At 41.8% G+C, this 22,867-nt stretch overlaps 1 protein-coding gene across 15 annotated transcripts in view; it reads right to left on the reverse strand.

Annotated features, from left to right (window-relative positions):
- Positions 1 to 22,867, reverse strand: part of RPS6KC1 (ribosomal protein S6 kinase C1) — a 93,484-nt gene that overhangs the window by 25,074 nt on the left and 45,543 nt on the right. For 13 of the 15 annotated variants that reach the window (XR_003993597.1, XR_003993598.1, XR_003993599.1 and 10 more), the window contains 3 exons: positions 17,684 to 17,776; positions 5,933 to 5,980; positions 4,242 to 4,374 (listed from right to left, as the gene is read on the reverse strand). Coding sequence is in view for 12 of the 15 variants with exons in the window: in XM_030500237.1 (XP_030356097.1) it covers positions 4,242 to 4,374; positions 5,933 to 5,980; positions 17,684 to 17,776 (274 nt within the window). In the remaining 3 variants the exon portion in view is untranslated. Of the gene's footprint in view, positions 1 to 4,241; positions 4,375 to 5,932; positions 5,981 to 17,683; positions 17,777 to 18,075; positions 18,339 to 22,867 lie in introns of those variants that run through there. The other 2 variants (XM_030500246.1, XM_030500239.1) reach the window with 2 other exon arrangements.

A 22,867-nucleotide genomic window follows, 5' to 3' on the forward strand; every position in this document is an offset into this window, starting at 1 on the left:
ACAGTGGGGTCGCAGCATACACATGAATTTGAGGCTCATTTCCAACCAAATCTCTAACCTGACAGTAGTTACAAACACCAGAGTCTTACATACATGGCTGCTGGTGAATCTCTGTTACAAAGTTTGCTAGTTTAGGCAAAGCTCCCACTTCCCCATGCTCTTTGAGCAACAGCCATTATTTCAAAGCAGTCTCCTGAAAAAGACACTTGCCAAGGACGATATCACCTTTCCTATGTTTTCTGATTGCTGTCAAATACCTACAGCTAGTACCATCTCCTCCCCTAAGGACAAACTCCCAGCTCTGCAAGCCAGAACACTACTGTGGCGTTCTCTCTCAATTCCTGCGTGCAGTAAGCCTCTTCAACACGAAGTTTCTTAAGTGCTCTCCAGATTGACAGGAACTCCAGCTTGTTTATGCTTAAAGAGATTTGACAGCTTCTAACAGCCACTTCAACTTTGATGTCCCATAGAAGCCCCCCCCAGCCTATTTTTGAAGCATCTGTTTATTAACATCAGATTCGCTGTCTACCATACTGGAATTTGCCAAGTGTTTTCCAACAAAGCTACAAGGTAACTTTATGGAGTTCCGTGCTTCTGTGACGCTGCTGAAGCCTCCATCTGTGGCCATGAGAAAAGTGTGTAAGAGAATCCAAGACCTCACTCACCCATTCTGAGCATGTAGTGGCATAGAATCATAGAATAGTCAGGGTTGGAAAGGACCATAAGATCATCCAGTTCCAACCCCCTGCCACGAGCAGGGACACCTCACACTAGAGCAGGTTGCTCCAAGCCCCTGTGTCCAACCTGGCCTTGAACACTGCCAGGGATGGGGCAGCCACAGCTTCTCTGGGAAAAGTCTGTGCCAGCACCTCAGCACCCTCACAGGGAAGAGCTTCTGCCTTAGATCTAACCTGAACTTCCCCTGGTTCAGTTTGAATCCATCACCCCTTGTCCTATCACTCCAGTCCCTGATGAAGAGTCCCTCTCCAGCATCCTTGTAGCCCCCTTCAGACGCTGGAAGCTGCTCTGAGGTCTCCACGCAGCTTCTCTTCTCCAGGCTGAACAGCCCCAATGTTCTCAGCCTGTCTCCATACGGGAGGTGCTCCAGCCCCTGATCATCCTTGTGGCCTCCTCTGGACTTGCTCCAGCAGCTCCATGTCCTTCTTATGCTGAGGACACCAGAACTGCACATAGTGCTGCAAGTGGGGTCTCACCAGAGCAGAGCAGAGGGGCAGGATCACCTCCCTCGATCTGCTGGTCATGCTGCTTTTGATGCAGCCCAGCACATGGGTGGTTTCAACCAAGTCCTCCTCTTCAGGCTGCTCTGAATCTCTTCTCCGCCCAACCTGTAGCTGTGCCCGGGATTGCCCTGACCCAGGTGTAGGACCTTGCACTTGGGTTAGTTGAACTTCATAAGGTTGGCATTGGCCCATCCTCTCAAGCGTGTCAAGGTCCCTGTGGATGGCATCCCTTCAATTACCCTTACAATTATCCTTGTAATTTAAAGGATGAGTGCTACTAACAAAAGACTGATGTGATCAAGACCATCATCAGTGGGGTAAGCAAGACTAGTCCATGAATATAATACAGCATAACTCGAGCCCTATTTTTATTCACACTTTATTCATGTAGAGCTACAAAACGAAGCCCTTCTCCTGAATCATTCCAGCCACATCAGTCTCCTGGGACAGGGTGAGGTGCACAGGCCATGCAGTTCTAGAAGGAACACAAAACTATTGCCTCAGTTAGGGATTTGGGATCAGGCCCTATACCTGCAATACACTTAGTTATATGCATTCTTGGGCAATTTACCACTTTGTACCCTAGCTATCCCTCTGTAGAACAGAATACACCACTCCTTTTCCCTTCCCTTTGCCTGTTCTGAGCCCTGATGGCAAATTCATGAAAGCAGGGGACTACCCTTAAAGAAATTAACCTTTTTAATTCCCTAATCAACAAGGAAAAGTCCATAGCACCTCGTCATGTTTGAACGGCTTGCAAACAAGGATAGAGGTGAATCCATTTCCAAACTACTTGCTGTTTTATCAGAAAATGAGGGAAAACCCTATGCAGTTTGTAACTTGTAGATATAAGTGTCCAAGTCAAGTGAACCCTTGCATCATGTATTACCAACAACAGCCCTCAACCACATCAAAATCCCTTCTGGTCCCTGCAGCTCTCCTCTTCCTCCCCAGCACAGTCCTCCATCCTCTCTCCAATGCTTCCCAGTTCTTCCCACACTCCCTACCCTCCATTCCCCTTCAGAGCTCTCCCTGTAGAAAGCATTCATATCTCATCACACCTCCTGTCTCAACCCCAGCTCAAAATAACCCATGTCCCTCCCATGTCTTCTCTTGCATGGCTTTGACCCACAGTGGGGAGAAAGGTAGCATGAGCTGTAGCTGCCTCCAAGTACGTATTTGCTGCCTGGACAGACAAAAAGAGGATGTTTGACAGACACCACCTTCACTGTTAGCAAAACAAACCAGTGGCCTGAGGTGCTGCACAAGGCTGGTTCTAATCTGATTTAGAAGGCACTTAGTAAATTAAAAATCCTTCCCCCATAGAACTCAAAACATGTTACAGCTGATGCTGGTAAGAACAAGTCATTCAGGCTAAGCACATTTCACTGGATTTGTGACCATGTCAAAGATGACTAGAAGAGAGTCATTCCTTTTGAAGCACAACACTCCATCCATCCCAAATGTTAAGCTGAGGTTTCAGTTCTTAAATGAAAGAGCTCTCATCATGCAGTGTCTCATTTTTTCTCCCTGTTGTCACAATAAAATTATCACTTCCAGGAGATCACCTCTGTCACTGGTCACATTAAAGCCTTCCTTAAAATTTCTGTTCTCTCCATTTGACCACTACTCCCCCCAAATTCCACTACTTCTTTACCCAGTTTTCCATCTGTCTTGAGAAGCGATGTTCTTCCTGAAGAGCAAAAGTGTAGATCTTCAGAAACTGCAGAAATACTAGGAATTATCATTTTATCCTGTCTCTAATCCTTTGACTATGCTAGCCCTAAGCACTTGGTATCTGACATGGGTTGAGGGTGGGGGTTTTTGTTTCGTTTGGGGTTTGTTTGGGACTTTTTTAAACCTTACTTCTCCAAACAAAATGTACCATCTTATGTGGAGATTACAGTTCAGGTGAGAACCTCCAAGTTATTCTGCTGAATTACACACACCTCAAGGAAAGCAGCATTGTACAGAGCAGCACTGTACACCCTCGAGATCACCATCAGGCAGTACTGTAATGTGAGGCTTTTCTTCATGCGTCACTGGTCATGGCAAAATGAAGTCACACATAGCAGGAACAGTCATTCAGGTTGCAAAGTGAACTTTAACTGGCCTCATGTGACAAATTGTTCAGGAAAAAGCCAAAATCTAAGTTATTTGGGTAAAAAAAAAAAAAAAAAAAAGAAATAATACTCAATGTAATAAAATTATCTTCTCTATTAGTTAGCTTAGTTCCTTCACATCATCCACTCTGAGTTACTAACCTCTCCTAAAAAGAGAACTATTAGCAGTCCCCAAATTTATATTCTGCACTCATTCTAAACAAATATGGATAATTACATTTAGGGAATATTTAAATCCAGGTGTTAGACAAAAAAAATCAAAATGCAATTATTTTGTGCCACCTGTTCCCTGTACATTTAACAGGAATTTTAGAAATAGTTTGAAGGCACAACTCTGTGGTTCTGCTTTGAACTCCCATGTGATGCCACTAGCTATTTTCTTAACAATCCAGACCAGAATAACTATGCAGTATTAACCAACAGGCAAATGTTCATGGTTTTTAGCAGAGAGTTATTAAATTCTTGTGTAAATACTTGTCATTTTAACTTTAAGATGCTGAAAAGATTTACTAGCCAAAGTTTACAACAGTAGCCAAAGACTTTATGTCTGAGAGATGACTGTAAATACTGCAGATAGTTGTTGCAGTCAAAGCACTTGGTCTCCTGTAGAAAATAAACAGTTGGAAGCTTTCAATATTGCTACAATTCAAGTAACCCATCAGGATTTGAGGCCATTTGAAAGAGGAATCAGATCCACTGCAGAGTGAGGGGGAGACAGGGAGAGGATGGGAGTGGGGTGTCTTCCACGACATCTCTTAGGCACACTAAATATGTTTTAATTAGATGCACAAGAGATTAATTTGATAATGAAATGTTCCATTGATTAAAACTTAAACCTTTGACTCTTTTCAACAATATACTTAAATGAGAGACAAACCTTCTGCATGCTGTAACACGAGGAAGACAGACTCCTCGGAGATGATGTACTTGTGCAGACACACCATGTTGGGCACGCAGCGGGGGATGATGGTCGTTCTGCTCCTGCTGTACTCACTACTTTTCCTTAGACCCTGACAGAGAACAAAAAGGTCAGTTGTACCCTCAGTTGCCTTTGGAGCCTGCTGTGCTCTGTGTTTATCAACCAAACTAATCTATCCGAGTTACTCTGGGCTTCAGAGAAACCACTCATCTGCTGCTCTATGCCCCTCGGTCCCCCGAGGCTGTGCTGATGGCATCTGGCGCATTTCCAGAGAACAGAAGATGGCACAAAGCTGCCATTAAAATCAATTACATGGGTCAATGTTTTTATTAGAATCTCTCTCAAACTAAGTCATCAGGATGACACTCAGTTATTTCCCTGTGACCTTTTTTTGAAAATTTGATTTTTGTCTGTGACCAAAAGACACTATTACAAAAAAATAAATTCAAGTTCTAAAGACAAAAGAGTGCCTCAGCCTTACAGGTGATCCTCACGTTTCCATTGTACCACCACAACAAAAAGGAAAGGAAGGATTAGTCTCTTTGAGAGGTAATGATTTTTGGGAGGTAGCACAGAGATGAAGTTGCCAGAAGTGAAAAAATTGATGTGGGAGGGAGAAAGGGAGGGGAGAGAGAAAGAGGGAAAAAAAATTATGTCAATAGTGTGACCTATTACAATATTGATAAACATAAGCAGTTAAATGGGAAATTCAATGTTACTCTATCTGCCAGTAGATAGAGTGAGCTTCTAATACACAATATTCACTAATAATCCTTTCTGAAGAACAAACAGCTTTTTCTGTACCCTGCACATGCTTAAGACAAACAATTTCAGAGGCCAGATGCGCAAAGTTAAGGCAGGGTTGTAAGCCAGACCTGAAGTTACAAAATGTTAATATCTCATTAGAGCCCTGTGTTTGGGACACAGCTTTTCAGCCCTTCCTCCCATCAGCAGTGGAATTCCTGTCAGGGGGAACCTGAAATAATGGCCGCAGTAACAATGCTCCTACTAAACTAATGCTCAGCACCACAGCTGCTCCGAGCATATTGTGATCTTGATCTGAGCACTTTCTGAAACACAAGAGTAATGTGAAAAATTTTATTCTGACCAATAAACTATTCATTAATTCAATCGTTCAGTAACATTAAACTCTGTTTTCACAGCCTACTGATGTAAAACATAGGAAAGTAATTTTGAATAAGACCAGTCGTCCATTTCACCCAGAATCTACTTCAGCCAATATCATATTCTTCAGCTGAGAGAAGACCAAACATAAAGTGTTGTGGATGTACTTGGGCTAAGGAGAATTTTCACCTTCAGCAGCAGCCTGCACATGTCCTGAGACACAGGGCTTTACAGATGCAGGCCCTGCAGCATGGTGATTCTTTACTGAAGCCTGCTAAGGTGTTGGCCTCAATAACCAGCGGCAACTCAAGTGACTAAACAGCACATCTGAGCACCAGAGACGTTAAAAAGAAAGGAAGGGAAAGCAACTGAATACCAAATACAAAAACACCAGTGGGCTTAATACGGATGCATGTATTAACGTAATATATCACAGAGATAACACTATACCTTAGATGCAAATTGATCTTTGTGTAATTTAGGAGGCCAAACTGTTTAGAGGAGCAATAAAAGGCTTTACTCACCTTCAGTATAAAAGTCTGCTGCGTTCTAGTGTCCATCACAAGCAAAACCTAAGCAAAAAGTATTCAGAGAAATATTTAAGATTCACCTAAGTTAACAAAGCACAGTTCTTCAATGTGAGAATATTCAACATTAGAAAGGAAGCTATGCAAGTAATAATTAAAACAAAAAAACTAAAGCCCTGTAGCATACATTTGATAACCAGTCTTTTGTTAGAAGAGGAATATGATTGAGGATATAGATCGCTAGAGAGCTACCAGAATGTCCCCCAATTTCCAATCAGCTAACTTACAGAACGAATGCTAACTTGATAACAGAAAGAATGAGCACTTCATAATTGGAGCAATGATCTAGAAGAACCCAATTTATAGAAATGCAATGGTAGCAACACAATGAAGCACAAACAGTAACCTTCACATAGCAGTACCTGTGTCACCGCACTGAAGTCCTCACTTTCCTAGTGTAACACTTTTTCCCATCACGCTTCCTCTAAATCAAATGTGTTGCCTACCAGTGGGTTACCAGAGGGAGTTTTTGTGGGTTGTTTCTTGGGGTGGTTGGTTGTTTTGCGGGAGTTTAGGGGGGTTTTTCCCAGGGTGGTTACATACCTGCCTTCGAGGAAGCTAAGCTAGAAGCTGGCCAGGACACAAAAGAATGCTTTTATGACCTGTATAGTCACTGCTGTCTCATTCCTCCACTGCCATTTTTGTTTTGCAGTACTCATAAGCCACAACAGAAATGGCTGCAAGGAAGTCCCCTTGTGCTACTGTAAACTAGTATTAACGTAACATCATCATCAACAAAATAAAGAGGATTTATTCAGGGAGAAAAGAGTGGATGGGTTTGCTGCAGAGAGGAGAACACCTACAGCTGCAGAGAGCACGTGTTTCTGTTCAGAGTCCATCACCTCTACTGAAAGCACTTTAAACACAGCACAGCAATGAGAGAAGTACTAAATAACAACTACCCTCTTAGCAAGCTCCGTTTATTTATGTGTTGAAAACAAAAATATATATATTTGGGAAACTGTATCTTTAGGGAGCTGGAACCCTCCGCATCTCCGTCTTGGAATCACCCTGCTCAGGAATTGTTTTCAAACTCCAAACACACAGATGCGCTTGAAAAGCACCAGCTGCAAGACCGCCACAGCAGCAGCACAAGCACAAGCCTCCTCCAGAAGCAAGAACAAGGAGTGTGCACTCACTGTTTATTTACAATAGACGTTGTAAAGTTCCAGTATAAACACTGACTTACGGTTAAACCAAAATATTTAGGCTTCAAAACCTCAAACGCCTAAAGGGCTGCAAGTGCCAGCACTGGGGTTAAAAGACTTTGAGTTCAATACACAAGATGCAGCAACTCCAAGTCAATAGACGGGATGCAGTAAACACCAAGTCAGCTCGCATCAAAAAAGCTTTCTTGCAGAGGAACAACACGTCAGGAGTAACACAGTGTTGGATTCATCAGGAGAGGAGGTCTCAGAGCAGGGCTGCACTCCATCTCAAAAACCTGCTTTTTTACTAGGGTTGTACCCACATTTAAAAGCTGTTCTATCTCTTCTGGAAAAAATAAATAAATCAACAGGAGCTGGTGTTTCTGAGATTTTTTGACAAAGGAATGACACCGACTTTCCATGCCAAGGACATGGTAAAACAAAAGGCAAATGTCTCCAGGCCACTGAGTTTGCTGAACAACTTTTCAGGACTCTTACCTGAGGCTTCCAGACACAGTGGAAACCAGATGAATACACAACAACTGTAAAACTGTTTTTGTTATCCTTGCTTAACCAAAAAGTGTTAAAATTAAAACCAAAACCAACCAACCACCCAACCAATAAAGAAAACAAAAATAACAAGAGAAAAAGAAAAGCCACTTCACAAGAGATGTCAAAAGAAGATCAAAAGGGTTCGGAAAGGACTATGTGTTTACAGTCACTTTCCTTCTCCTCCCAAGTTTGTTTGTAACTAGACACTGTTCACATTGAGGCAATAAATACTAGAACATATGTGATTTTTTTTTCCAAATGTGCCCTTTGACTGTCAATATCTCCCAAACAGGTGTTGGCTAAATGATTATAAATTGGCCTCTGGATACACCTCTTCAACTGAGCCGTACAGGACTGGCAGTAATATAATTAGACCTAAAAACATCAGGCTGGTGAATGCTTTCCATCTGTTTGGCAATAATGTTTAGTTAACAATAGTCTTTAAAAGAAGCACCTTCAACTTCAGTTCTTAAAGTTATTTATAGGGCCATTCTTAACACACCAGCACTCTTGCTAACAAGAGCTTTAGCCACTTGGAAATTATTAGCCATACGGCTGTATATGAAAAGGAATGGCAGCATTTAACATCTGTATCTCTCCAGATTTACAGGCACCAACCTCATTTAAAGTCATTTCTTAATGAACAGTTCTGTGGTCTGTATTAATATCATAGTTGCATGCACAAAGATCATAAGGAGCCAAACATTTTTTTAATACCAACAGTAGGCCAATCAGTAATGAAGCTGTCAGCATAAAGGACAGAATAATAGCTTCTTTAACCCTCAAACAGGATTTGTTCATTTGTAGAGTAGAAGACACCAATTTAAAAACTGCTCATGGGTTTGCTCACCTTTATAAAGACAAAAATCTAATTTGGTCCTAATTTGATACAATTGTCTTCCCAATAACAGGCTCCTAAAGCCATCTTTTATTCCATGATAAAACAACTGCTATAACTAAAACTGTCATGAAATAATTACCTTTGATAGCATACCTTATTGCACAAATACAATTAATGTATTCCTCCCTTTCATTTTTCACACTTGCTTATCAGCACTGTATTAGCATATGGTGTACAGAACAGATTACTGAGCCCTCGCCCTATAAGACGACATATAGGATGACTACCACTAACGCGAGTAAAGCAGACAACAGGTCCCTTTAGGGCTAGCTTCATCTGTCGTTCTATTACAACATCTAAATGAAAGCAGCAGCTACAGTTTTATAACTGTAATAACAACAAATAATATTGGTGTGCCTTTGAGGTTAACCGCCAACATGGACACAGCAGTCTCACTAATCAGCTTCTTTCTTTTGCCTTCCCATCAAGCATCATACCTTCCCCCAGTGATGATCATCTCCAGCTCCACTTCATTTTGTGGAAAATTCTTTCTTTGCTGATTCAATAGTGACCTTTCTGCAAGACTCTCTACCTCAAAAGGGACTCCGAGAAGCCCAGGAAGAGCCATAAAAGTAACTTGAGAAATTCCCCTAGTGATGCTCCATTTGGCTCTGGCAGACTGCAGACATGGGCCCACCTAACCAAAAACCTGCTTCAAGGAGAGGCAGCCTGCATGCATATTCCAAAAAGGTGGTTTAACCAGGTCCACCCAAATCATTAACGGACTGCATGAATGAACAAATCCCTATCAGAAAACTGACAGTTCAGGAAGGGATAAGACCAGGAATGAGACAGTCACCAGTATATTTGCCTGACTTTATCACTCATCCAGAGCAGAGAAAGGTGAGCAGCTCTTGGATGCATTACCAGGCTGCTGCAGAAATGCATAAGAGTAAACCTGCCATTGACACAAATGTCAGCTTACTCTCCTCACCTCATGCTTTACAGCTAACTTCTAGATAGCAGTGCTATCCCAACAAGCCTTTCCTGTTTGCATTCCTTCACACTTCTCTCCCATTGCAAAAAGAGAGTGCTTCAGTAATTCTTTTTCTAAGGTTTCTTTTTAAAATGCAAAGTGATGAGTCTCCACTCCAATGGCACAATGGGGCAGAACAGGATTCCACATAGCATTCCCTGTGGCATAACACTGTTCTCTGAAGCAGACCACACAGAGATGCTCGCATTAGACTAGGCTGCTTCTAGCTCACGTAAGCTGATGGAGCCTGTTCACTGATGATGACCACTGCAATATTTAATACCTCCTAACAATGAGCTGTCGGCTGTAACATTCAGCATCCTATCTTGGAGGGGAGGGAGAAGAATGCACAGCAGGGCATTCCTAGGCACTGAGCAACTAGGCTGTAACACAAAAGGAGACAAGGCAAAATCCTATTTGTAATACTAATGTAGAGTCAGGGTCTACATAGCACACTGGATTCTAGGGCACTTTTGCTTACTCATCCTTGCCCTGTTTTCCTGCGTTGATAACAACCTCAACGTGGCCAAAACCACCAGCAGACAAATAGCAATTGCCACAGATAAATATATAATGGAAATAAGTGTCTTCGGCAGCACAGACATCCCTATTTTGCAAAAGCACTTGGGCTCTCAGGCACATCCCAAAAAACAAGTGAACATAGCAGTGCTGCATGGCAGCATCTCAGTAAGGCGGCAGAAGCAATACCCCTCCGTGATGCCAAAGAGGATTTCCTACTTGTGATTTTTAGGGTTTTTTTTCTAAGTCAAGGGTTAATTCTGATGCTGACAGCAGCTACTTAAAAAAATTAGCTTCTTAGATTTGATTTACAGTGTATCCAACAGCTTCGTGGTAAATAAATTAAATTCAATTCGATATAGTAGGTACAATTAATTGGAGAAAAATAAAATAAAACCTGCTTGGTAAATAACCATGGTCTAGCTTTAAGAAGACAGTTAATTTTAGGATCCTTTAAATGCACAGAAATTAGCAAATGTTTCAGTATGCTAATTTTTTTTAATTAAAAGATATTTCTGCAGTAAAAGCTCTTTCATATGCACTACTGATTCTTCATCAAACGTTAAGTTTCCAACTTAACACCAGTATAGCCGGTGGCAGCCTGAAGGTTTACCATCTGCTGCCACCCAAAGTCACGGTGGCCACCTTCAGAACATATGCATCAAAGCCCTGAGATAAGAGACCGAAGGAATACTGCAGAAGTCAGCATAAGGGGAATCACAAACCCAGAGGCAGGCAACAGGCAAGTCACCAGGAAAAAAGGACGTGGTGAACCATTAGTCACCCCGCCGAGCACCCAAGCAAGGTCGCAGGGGACAACACTGGAAGAACTAAGGACTGCTCTAAATGCACTGCTCTCCTGCAGGGTGGCTTTGACATAAATGCAGTCCTCTGCTACGCCGCAGACATTTGCTCCCCCAGTTCCCCTTTCTTTTCTTTTCCCCCCTCTCTACCCCCCACACAGCGTCTAATACTGATTCTTTTCCAGCCTCCACATTATCAGGACATGGCACAGAACATACCTGTGCTTTTTGTTTACTTGAGAAGGTTTTAACACTGATCAAAATAAGCACCTTAAAACATGTTTGCTTACAATAATGTGACTTTAAGGTCACTAACACAGGTTGAAGAATAGCTTGTGCCTGATCTAAGAAAATGGAATAGGATCTCTTACTCAGTACCAGATACCAGAAAGGTTTTGAAGACACACCAGAGCTAAGGAATTACTTTAAAAACAGCTCCATTCTGTTACTAAATTACTATTCTACACTGAAAACACATCAGGTAATAATGTCACCAGTGGGCCATCAAGTAATTCTGGTCTTTATCTCCTAAAAAAAAAAGCACTCTTATCATACAAACATAGAATGGTTTGGGTTGGAGAAAGGAGCTTAAGATCACCCAGTTCCAACCCCTGCCACGGGCAGGGACACCTCACACTAGAGCAGGTTGCTCCAAGCCCCTGTGTCCAGCCTGACCTCGAACACTGCCAGGGATGGGGCAGCCACAGCTCCTCTGGGCACCCTGTGCCAGCGCCTCAGCACCCTCACAGGGAAGAGCTTCTGCCTTAGATCTAACCTGAACTTCCCCTGTTTCAGTTTGAACCCATCACCCCTTGTCCTGTCGCTCCAGTCCCTGATGCAGAGTCCCTCTCCAGCATCCTTGGAGCCCCCTTCAGACACTGGAAGCTGCTCTGAGGTCTCCACGCAGCTTCTCTTCTCCAGGCTGAACAGCCCCAGTGTTCTCAGCCACTTTTCATAGGATATATTCTCTAGCACAAGTCCTACAAACTCGAAGATGTATCAGGTGATCACCCAGGATTCTTCTCACTGCATATACAGCTTGAAAATCCTGTTACAGGTAGTGACAAGACAAGTTGGTCACCCGAGTCTAGCATGAGCACTTTGGACTGCAAGAAAACCTTAGCAGGGGCTGGCGCAGAGCAGGGTGCCACACTCTGGGTATGGTTGTGGTGATGAGGCAGAAGCAGGGTTGCAATTCCCCCCCCGTCTCCTCAGCTGTGTCCTGTTCAAGGCTTCCAGGATTAAAAGATCCATTTAACACAGATTTATTCTTGTCACTTTTCAGATTACACCACCCAGACTCTCGCTCGTGTCCCTTTGTTGTTATAAAAAGATTACATTTGGCTAATATGTATGAAAAATGTGATTATCGCTTATCCTTGTACCTGTGCAATATGAATTATCTTCAGTTTGCAATTATTCCTCCTTTCAAATCATTATTCTGAGGAACTTAGAGCTTGTATATTCTATGACTTGCAATAATAGTGTATTTAAAAGACAAACGGTGCAGCTTTAAATAATGCAAATGCTAAGAAAGTAGCATAGATCCAAACTTTTAAATACTTTTAGTTGGTTGGTAACAGAGAGGAAAGTCCACTTTCTTAGAGCAAACTAAAAACTGGCCAATGAATGACAAATGGTGAAATATTAACCTAGAAAATAAATGTGGCAAGTTTTACTAGAGAATACAGTTTACAGTATGAAATGCCACTCAGCATCACCAACTAATTGCTTGGCACAAATTATGGACTAAGCAACTTAGTAATAGTTAGGAAGACAAACTTAAATATTTAAAGGTTTGGAAGAAAATATCTCTATAAATTATTTCTTTCTGGAGGCCTGCACTGGGATAGTCCATAACTCAGTTTCTATTTTATAAAGGGAAGGGCAGAATCTGTGGTATTTTACCCAATCTTAGGAATCATGTTAGATGAAACAAAACATTCACTGAAGTCAAAAGAAACAGTGAGATAAAAAAGCAGCTAAAGAGAGAGCTAAGGGTTATGACAACAAAACACTCAGAAATGTTCAGACTGGTATAAATGGAAAGACTTCAGGAAAACAAGTGGCAGGGGTTTGGGGACAGGGAAGAAGGGACAGGAGGCTAAGTTGAGATACAGAATGTGTTTTGAAGTTGAGCAAGTTTTGTTACTTGGGGCTTGAAACCTGACTGTAGCTTACAAATAATCCCACAGCAACAGGGAAAGGAAGGTAGTGAGCCAAGAAATCAGTTTTGACAATGACCCTGTAGTTGATTTGATTTTGTAAAACTTGGCAAGTCACTTAAGAAACTAAAGGGTTATCAAAACATAAACCAAGCTCTTAAAAGCTTATTTATTTGTATTAACAGTTACTGCTATTACTCAGTTTCAGATTTGTAACCATTTTTGCCACTGCTGTTTTCCATTATGCCTTGTTTGGATGAGGAAACCTTGCTAGTCAGTTGAATTCACTATACCGTGTTTTCAGCCAGTTTCTCTTTCAAAGCATCGTAATGAAACAAGAACGAATGTCTGTACTGGATCGTGTTGTTGATTACAGCTCCCTTTTCCCCATACCTCTTATGTACACACAGCCACTCATTCAGATCCATAAGATGATCTCAAGAAACTCAGCAGTGTGCACCTGAGAGCCAGGAGAGAAAAAACATCTGCTATGGTCAACTCAGCTTCACAACTGCAACAGTCTCTATGTCACCTCGAAATACAATGTTGAATATTTAAGTTTTTAAGTGTTATTCACGCACCACACACACACTGCCATAAAAAAAGCCCATTTCTCCTATCCTCTGATTAAACTTCATTAAAACTAACCACAACCTGATTTGAATTCAACTATGGGTCTGCAGATTATGCATGTGAACTCTACGTATATTCTGTATACTTCTGCTTTTTGGCACTTTCACTCATCATGTAGACAAGTAGTAATCACCCTTTCTAAATAATTAATAACACTGATTTGGTGGTACTGCCTATTTCTAAGGTCAATTCATCCAAATGTATTACCATCAGACTTCTCATGGTAGCACGACAGCCACAAAACATAACCATGGCGGGGGGGGCTGAACTAGATGATCTTAAGGTCCTTTCCAACCCTAACTATCCTATGATTCTATATTCAGATGAACAGAATTACTTCCAGTTTTTCAGAGAAGTTATTTATTCCTAGAATCCCCTCCAGAAACTCAGAAAATTTTAGCAAAGAGAGTATTTTATTTTATAAGGTTTCAGATTGTATAACAGAGCTTAACAAACAGCGCACTGAACAACAAGCCCAAATGTACAGACATCTGTGGAAGAACTGATCACAGTCACACCAGTGCCAACACAGACAATGTGGCTTGATGGGGGACCAAGGGAGGGGATAGAAAAGACATAAAAGACAGTCATTGGTTACAGAGCCATAGTTATTACTTAATGCACTCTGCTTTCAAGATGAATCTTTAAATTGAATGAATCTAAATAACAGAGGGTTCTAAAGAATAAGAAATTGGGGTTGAAACAGCATTGTGAAGGTATCCAGCAGCACCATAACAAAGTCGTTTCTTTAGGGGCCAGTTGTAGCTTCAAAGGAAAGATTTGCCTAGGGCAGAAACTCAGCACAGAATCTGCAACCTCGATTTTTAATTAGACAAATTTTGAAAGCAAAAATCTTTATTATTCCAAAAAGAAGTTTCCTACTTCAAGCTACATGAACTGATAAAATAATTGATCATTCTACATCGGTGATAACAGTAGGTAAAATATTTAGATATTAGCCTGTTTTCAATGTGGTACCTCTGGTAACACTAACAAGAGCTTTGCTGCCCTCCCAGCAGCACCTCAGCATCCACAATATTTGCAGGACAAAAGCCGCCTTGATGATTACATTAAACCTCTACTTTCAGAAACCTATTCGCTGGTAGACTCTTCCCATAACAAACACATAAAATACCTGCAAACACCACTTAGTTAACCTTTGTCACCACGAAGTGAGCAAGCATAGCAGCAGCAGGATTCAAGAAACCTGGTTTCCTCAAGCAAAGTGTAAGTCCTCTTGGGTCTAGTAAAATAGCTGGATTTACAGCACAGCCTTTGCATGAGAGTAGAGGGATGGGAGGTGAGGCACAGCTATGGTCATCATTCTGTGACTTTTCACATTTTAGAGAGTTTAATAATGCTAAGATCTCTAACTCAGATTCAGCAGAAAAGGGTCAACACAGCAAAAATTGTTCAGGTGACAAGGAAGGTGGAAAGGCAGAAAAAGAGGGAAAGATAGCACACTGGGAATAAACTAGGCTAAAATTAAATGTCTAATCATTCTGCCTAGCCTAAAATAGTTTGAAAAACCCTGAGTTTCAGGTAGCAACAAGCATTTTGTCTGTGAAAATGAAGCCAATTCAAAACACTTCAAGAGGCTTCAAATGAAGAACAAAGACTGACGTTACTCTGAGGGAAGGCACTGAACCTTTCAGCATTTGATGGAGAGCAGGTTAACAGCTGGTTTTCTCGAGGCAGCACTGTAGCAGACAGACACCACTCGAGGCTTCCAGCAGCAGCAGGAGAACAGGTCTGCAAAGCAACCACCACCATTTTTAAGACAGTGTGTTTAAGCCAGCCTTGCACAGGATTAGGCAAGAAAACAGTTAAAAAAAGCCGGTGGTTCATTTCTTTCCACACACCCATTTTCTGCTGAAACCGAAGCAGCTACCACAGGGTTACAACAGGAGTTCAGGCAGAGCTCTATGTGATGCTACAGATTTGTGCCCAAAAGTATGGCATTTTCAACACTGGCCTTGAAAATCAGAATCCATTTTCAAGAGCAAGTACCCTCTGTCATCTGCTTGGCTCCAGTGAGGATACTTCCACATCTGTTCAGATTTCTCCATGATGTGAGCTTCAGGGCATATGTAAGCAGAGAAGGAGGCAAAGAACAGTGATGGTGAGGAAGGAGGTGAGATGGTGCTTTAAACTAAAGGCAGGGGCATCATCTCCAGCACACAGATACACGTGCACACCTCTGCTTCATATTCACATTCATTTTGTGTATGCATTATAAACCCAAGTAAAAAATGCTCTGAACATCTGGGCTTAGAGCAGTTTTTCATTCACCTCACAACTTTATGAATACTTAAAAATAGATGAAAAAAAAGGCAGCATACTCAGAATAAGATGAAGTTCGTAATAAGGGAAATCTGGAAGCATGGATGTAGAGTACAAAGACATCTGAAAAAATATTGCTCCCTTTTTCATACAATAATTAAACATTAACTCTGCCCCCTATGATATTGTTTACACATGAGCATACCAGCTGTATACATGGGCCTGTTACTCCTCACACACATCTCCAACGCTAAGATCTTTTATTTCTGTTATTACCAGAGCCCTGATTCTTCCCGACTCTGCCTCAAAGATCTGGACACATTCAGCTCACACCTGCAACACTTACTGGAGCTGTGTGCTCAGAGAGATCTAGGAGATCTGATGCCACCAAGGACTCCAAAAGCTTCATTCTGATCAAGCATCTTTTCCAGTTGCTGTTTATTATTCTTATACAAAAATGAAGATGCTGAAAAGGTCTTTTTTGGTTCATTTCCAACACTTCTGCAGCCTCACACTGCCACACTAATTCACAGAGGCCATGCCTACCACATCTGTTTAGTGGCTACTAATTTAGTTCGTGCCTAATTCAACAGATAGGTGCTCTTTCCAACCTGTCTCCCTGATTCATACACTAAGTGGAACACAGGCTGAATTCTGTACTTACAACTGAGGAAAGAAGATATAATGCATACGAAGTCAGAGCTGGAAAAACCTTGTGTACTATAAAAACAACTATAATACCTAATGTATATAGCCCTCTGAGGAGAAGTTATCAACTTATGCACATAATTACAACAAAACAGGCAAAGAACCGCAAAAAATCAGTCCCCATAGCTAGCATCAGTCCAACAAGAAAAAGAAACTGAGCAATACAGACCTTAAGAGACCAGCTACATGTTTTCTGATGTATGATACAAATGCATCAATTGACCATGCATCCGTACATCATGCAAACCAGAGACTATATAAGGAACCATCAAAAGGCACCAGGGAATTAGCACGGCAAAAAGGAAATGAGCCCTTACAGTCTGCATTAGCCACTGCCACATTGCTGAATAATACATCACCTTAGAAGTATTTGTAAGGGTGATAACTAATCAGCATTATCAAAACACTGCAGCAATTCTTCTGGTCTCTTCATTAGGCTTGCAAAAAAATCCATATGGCCTTTTCCTGTTTAAAGAGGGGTATTACCCTGGGAGTTGGGGAGCCATTAATTGCATGAGTCAAAAATAAACTTGGCTTCGTTGCTGAATGTGTGTCTTGGCGGGGGATTTAAACTCCAAATTCTCAGGGAAGGAGAAGAGCCATGTGTCCCCCAAGCCCCCATTTCAAGTAACAGTTCAAAAGCAGGAATTTCTACCCTTCCATGTTTCACGTATTCAGCAGATTATTCAACTGAAAACACATCAAGTCGTCCTTACCCCAGTACTGTAACCATGACTTCACTTTTGAAAAACAGGCCTCATCCTATTGAATGCCACCAAACATGTACCTTATCCTTTAGCTCAAATACATTTTGCATGACCTTACATGAATTGCTTAGATAAAAGCCTTTTTTCTTCTACTTTTGTTATTTTAAAGTGCAGATGCATTTGAGTCATTTTCCCCTTTTGTTTCATATCCTTAAGATCCACAGCTTCAAAGACAAAATGTCAGCATGCAGTCGATTTATGACTGAATTCTTGAAGAGACACTGAAGAATTACCTTGTCAATCACCCCAAGGACTCTGAAGGCCTTCAGTTCCTCGGCAGGGCTCCTTAGGTTCCAAGAGGGCCTTGAACTTAGTGATCCTGGAGGCTAATGGAAGATATCAAAGATGATACATCAATCAGGGTGGTACTTGAAGGAAGACTGCCTGCTGAAGCAAATGCCAGGCCGAAGGAAACTAAATTTATCATAAATCAGAGAGAGTGAAGATGAAAGGAGAAGTTTTCTGTTTGTCCTTAGTGGAAGGGAAGAAAAAAAAAAAAATAACAACTTGCAAGTAAATAAAAATTGAGATAATATTGAAAACCAAAATTGTAAAAAGAAAATATAATGAATTTTTGTATTTTCTATGCTTAATGGAATCTGACAATTGATTACTCAGTTCTTACTCATCACAATAATCAATCAAAGCCTTACAGGTATTCTGGACACAAAATAATTCAGAGATCACTGAGGAGAAAGCAAATTAGAGGCTTTTTAAGCCTGAAGAACATAGAATACAGCATTATAAACAGGGGTCTCATGCTCTCTGGTGAGCTTTATGAAATCCTTTTAATAACAAGGTGCACAACAGAAATAATTCCTCAAACTGCCTTAGAAAAAGGATCTAGCTATGTATCATTCATCTAGAAATTAACGCCATAGCAAGAGAACTGGCAGGAGCTAACTATTCAAGCAGTTCGTATGCACAGATTCTTGTCTGTGCTACGTTTTGTAGCTACTCAAGGCAAACTCAAAGCTTGCATGGCAGAGGGGGGAACAACATTGCAACTGGAAGTCTTCTGGGGCAAAGATTGACCTCTTAAGCATCCCATATACCTCTTGGCACATAAACAAACATTTTCAGGAGCATTCATTAGATCTTCCTCAAAACATTCAACGTGCGACTTCTACCAGAACCACAGACCCGGATCTCTTCCTCAGAAATAAGGTAAATTCATTTGCAGAGTTGTTGAATGCCAAACTGCTTTTAAACATAACTTGGCCTTCCCAGTACACTGCTGTTGCACAAAGGTAAAGGAAGGTGAAAGGCTTCTAAGAAGTAAAAGCTGTTTATCTAATTTGTCAGCATCATCAAGTAATATTTAACAAATATGTCACAAAGAAAAACTGCTGGTAAGCAATTATGCTGTGGATGAAATGTTTGAGTATCAGAGAAGATCAAGAAATTTTCCCTTATGATCAGAAACTCCCAGAAAAACTGAAGATCCCGAACTAGGATAATTCCCATTGCTTCCCCACAAGTGTTTCCCCTTTAGCATCCTCACTGTGCTATCCTCAAAGGCCAGAGCACCTCTTCAAATCCCACCCCCAAACTGGTTCTGCTTCACATTGCCAGTCAACCACCTTTTCTCCTTCCAAATTCTTTCCCCCAAATCAACGTTTATTTAAGCATTGGCCACAAAATTCCAAAGAAAGGGTCATAAACACACGTTCAAAAAGCATGGAGGAAAGTGTGCTTCTGTGTTCACCTACTGGGCTCCATGTTTAAAAGAGGTTATTATTCATCTTCATTTATTTGTCTGTTTTGTCACATAAACACTGCCAAGCAAGAGTACCAACAGCAGTTATGATAAAACCACCCAGATTCTACATATCTAAAGGTTTTAGCATGAAGAAGAAATTAAAAACCTCTAAAAGAACTTTTTCCTCCAAACCTAATTTAAGTTCCACATTCCAGCAAGCTGCTGGAAGGTTGAGGGAGTTCTTTTGTCGCGTTGTATTTTGAGTGTGTGCAATTTTTCTGCAATAATGAGATATTTGCTTTGAAATAAGAACTTGTGCTAACACAGAGTTTATTCATGACAAGATTTCAAAAGCATTCCAAGGAACATACTTAATGAAAGAGACATTTCCAAATCCTGACTGCTATACAATATTTCCACTTCTATCTGCATGTTATTACCTTTTAGAACCATTCCTCAATAATCCAGATTTTACAGTTTTCTCTTATGCATAACTTTTCAACCATGAATGAAGTTCCTACATGTCTACAGAAGTCAACAGCTGTCTAATAATGCTACAGAATCAGATTTCTTCACCCATCATGTCTGAAGAGCCCACAAAAAAACCCAGTATGTACTTTTGAGTCCTTCTCTAAAATATCACCAATGGTGGCAGAGTCAGCACTACTGTGTACACACACTGCTTCTCATATATGCACTATACAGTCACTTCTTACCTTAAAACGCTTTACAGTCACATCCACAGCTCTCAGTGGCTTCTCCATTTTTATCAGTTTCAGGTTATTTTTTGCTCTTTACAATATTTTGGTTTCACTGTTGCAAAGCCCAATAGTAGAGCCTAATGCTGGGGAGGCATCACATTCCGTTGTGAAGCAAGCAAACTCTAAATACCCAATTCCCAGAACTACAGCAGTTAAGCACTCTATGAAGCCTCCTGCTCCTCTGAATAGAATGAAAATCCAAGCTCAGCATCCAGCCATGAGTAATAAAGAAAAACTAGCTCTCTCATCCAAAATAGAGGAACAGAATAAAATAATACAGGAAGGAGTAACAAAAAGTCAAAAGCTTCCTTTGCCTTTAAAAATAAGGCATTTATATTCTAAAGCAAGTGGCAAGCTACCTCTGCTGGCAGACAGCCATCAGCAGCTTGTCCAAATGCTCAGCATGCTGCTCAGGTACCCCAGCATCTTCTCCCCTGTGGCTAGACCCTCTATGTTTTGAAACCATTTCCAGACAACATTCCGAGCAGCACAGCTGCAGTTATCTGACTTGGGATTGGCATCACCAGCTCCTTTCCCACCACCACCTTTTGGCTAGAGTGTGCTAATTTCAAGCAGAAAGGGATGATGCTGATTGTGATACTGGCCTCTGCAAAGACTCAGCAGCCTGTGGCCTCCACTTGCCTTTGGAAGGCTCTAGTTTTGCAAGCTACGCAATGAAATATGGCAATAGCTCCTGTCTCAGCTTTGTCATCACTGCCAGCAGTTGTAAGAGCAGGGGGAGAAAGAGAAGTACACCATGAGCCAAGCAAGGGGAAAAGCCTCTTATGTTAACCTCATTTGAGGCAAGAGCACTATCCCTAGCTCAGTGACACAAACACCACTTGATGGGAAATGATGCTACTGCTGATGTTGCCACCTTGGACAGCAGTTACCACAGAACCTCAGGATACAAAAAAAGCACTTTCACAAACACCAGTGCAGAGCTACACCCTAAAATGTGATCTCCCCTCAACAGAGACCTGTGTCTGATGACTTCAGCAACTGCAGCGTAGCCAGGCCCTCAGCTGCAGCAAGGAGACACCTTGTTCTGAAGCAGATACCACCACTGGCCTGAGTGCGAGGCCCCCCACCATGGGTGTGAAAGAGCTTCCAGCTCTCCTGGTCTGACAGAACATCCCGGCCCCTTCCTCACGCTGTACCAGAAGAAAAGCAGGTGGATCTCTGCATGCATCTGAACCAGACAGAGCTATGGTGTGCTTCAGAAGGTGATCACCTGCTGGGGGCTGAATCTTCCCTGAAGCTGGGTCACACCTTGGATGTGATCTTGGAAGCCTTGAGACTTAATTTCTTATTTTATGCTAAATTTACATCTCGCAAAACTACGGCAGCATATTTCCTTTATACTTCATGTCATCTTCATGCACATTTAATGAGAGTTTTAGGAAGTAAGATACCTTATGAAAATCATGAAGAATGAAGACTGCTTTTCCTGGCTGAGCATCAGGCTTGCATGTACCCCTTGTTACTAAATCGCTTTCAAAATCAAAAATAATTGACATTTTAAAAGACAACAGCCTTTATAATGGTGCACAAAGAAACAACTCTGAATATAAAAAAATTTGGCATAAGTAGAATTATAAATAATTTCAAAGAGTGAAAAAAACCCCATGCATTATAAAAATACCCAAGTCAAAACAGACCCAAAGCCTGCACATGTAGCAGTGCTGGGCCTTGCAGCTGACAGCTATGTGAGACTGCAGCTTTCCAACTCTCAATCCAGTGTGATGCAAAGGCTGTGCTGTAGCTCATGCTCAGGCTTGGAGGTGGCTCCCCAGAGCTGCTAGTAAAGGGGCAGAGCAGAATGGCCTGCTACTGCTGCTACACAGCATGCTTGAGTGCTTGTCATCAAGAAAGCCCTTGAGGCCACTGTGCTGTGCCAAAGGAGGAAGAGGAGGACAGCATTTGCTGCAGCTTGTTTTTCCAGAAGGTCTACATGCCTGTTTACAACCTCCAGAAGCTGTCTCCACATCTCCTGTGCGTCACAGCAACGCTTTTCTCAATGCTTACAAGACCCTGTCAAGTGAGTTCCCAGTTCATGGTCAGTCAGCTCCCTGTGCTTCTTTTCAGCCTTAAGAAATCTTCTACCCACCTGTAAGCCCTCTGCCCATAACCTTTTTTCAACAGTGTCAAGGGTTCTCCAAACACCTCCTCTTGTGCTCCTCTCTTCAGCACTCAGACTTGCCAGCAGCAGGGTGGTTGCTAAGGATGCTATCCTTGAGGGCTACACTGTTGGCTTTTATTGAGGGACTGCAAGTAACAAACTACTATTGTTCTTTGTTTGGTTTCCATGGCATCAAAGATAATTTTTGCTTCTCAGCTCTGAAATGCCAGGCCTTTGCCTCTAGGGAAATCTGTTTTTCAAAGCAAAGGGCCTGGCATTTCAAGCTGTGGGGGAATGGCTTGCTTCCTTCTGCCCCAGGCCCCTAGAGAAAATCCACCATGCTTTACCTCCATGTAGTGTTCAGATGGCAAATGCATGGCTTGGGATGCATTCAGCAGGCATAGTCTTTTGAGACTGCTGCGCATGGCTCAGCACCCAACTGGTAGCCCAAGACTTTGGCACATGTGAGAGGCTGAAGGATGCAGGATGATAATTGAACCTGCGCTTCTGAGCTTACCTCTTCCCTTGCTGGACATTTCTCAGGCCTGGTGGATGAGAAAGAAGTAAAATGTCATGTCTAAGAAGGAGAGGTGAGCCTAGTTTTGATGCTGATCACTGTGATTGCTCCTTGTAAGGGCACAATAGGAAACACAAAGCTAGCTGCACCAGACATGGGTGACAAAGCACTTCTGCCTTGTAACATCAGGTCATGAACAGGAACACTTTGCCTTAAATTCCTATGCTTGCTTACAAGTCAGACCTCTTCCTCCAAGGTGCAAAGTCTCAGCACCCCCACTGCCCATGATGTTCCCTGCACTGAACCACGCTTCCC

This window comes from Strigops habroptila, chromosome 10, assembly GCF_004027225.2.
Source record: "Strigops habroptila isolate Jane chromosome 10, bStrHab1.2.pri, whole genome shotgun sequence".
Lineage (NCBI taxonomy): Eukaryota > Metazoa > Chordata > Aves > Psittaciformes > Psittacidae > Strigops > Strigops habroptila.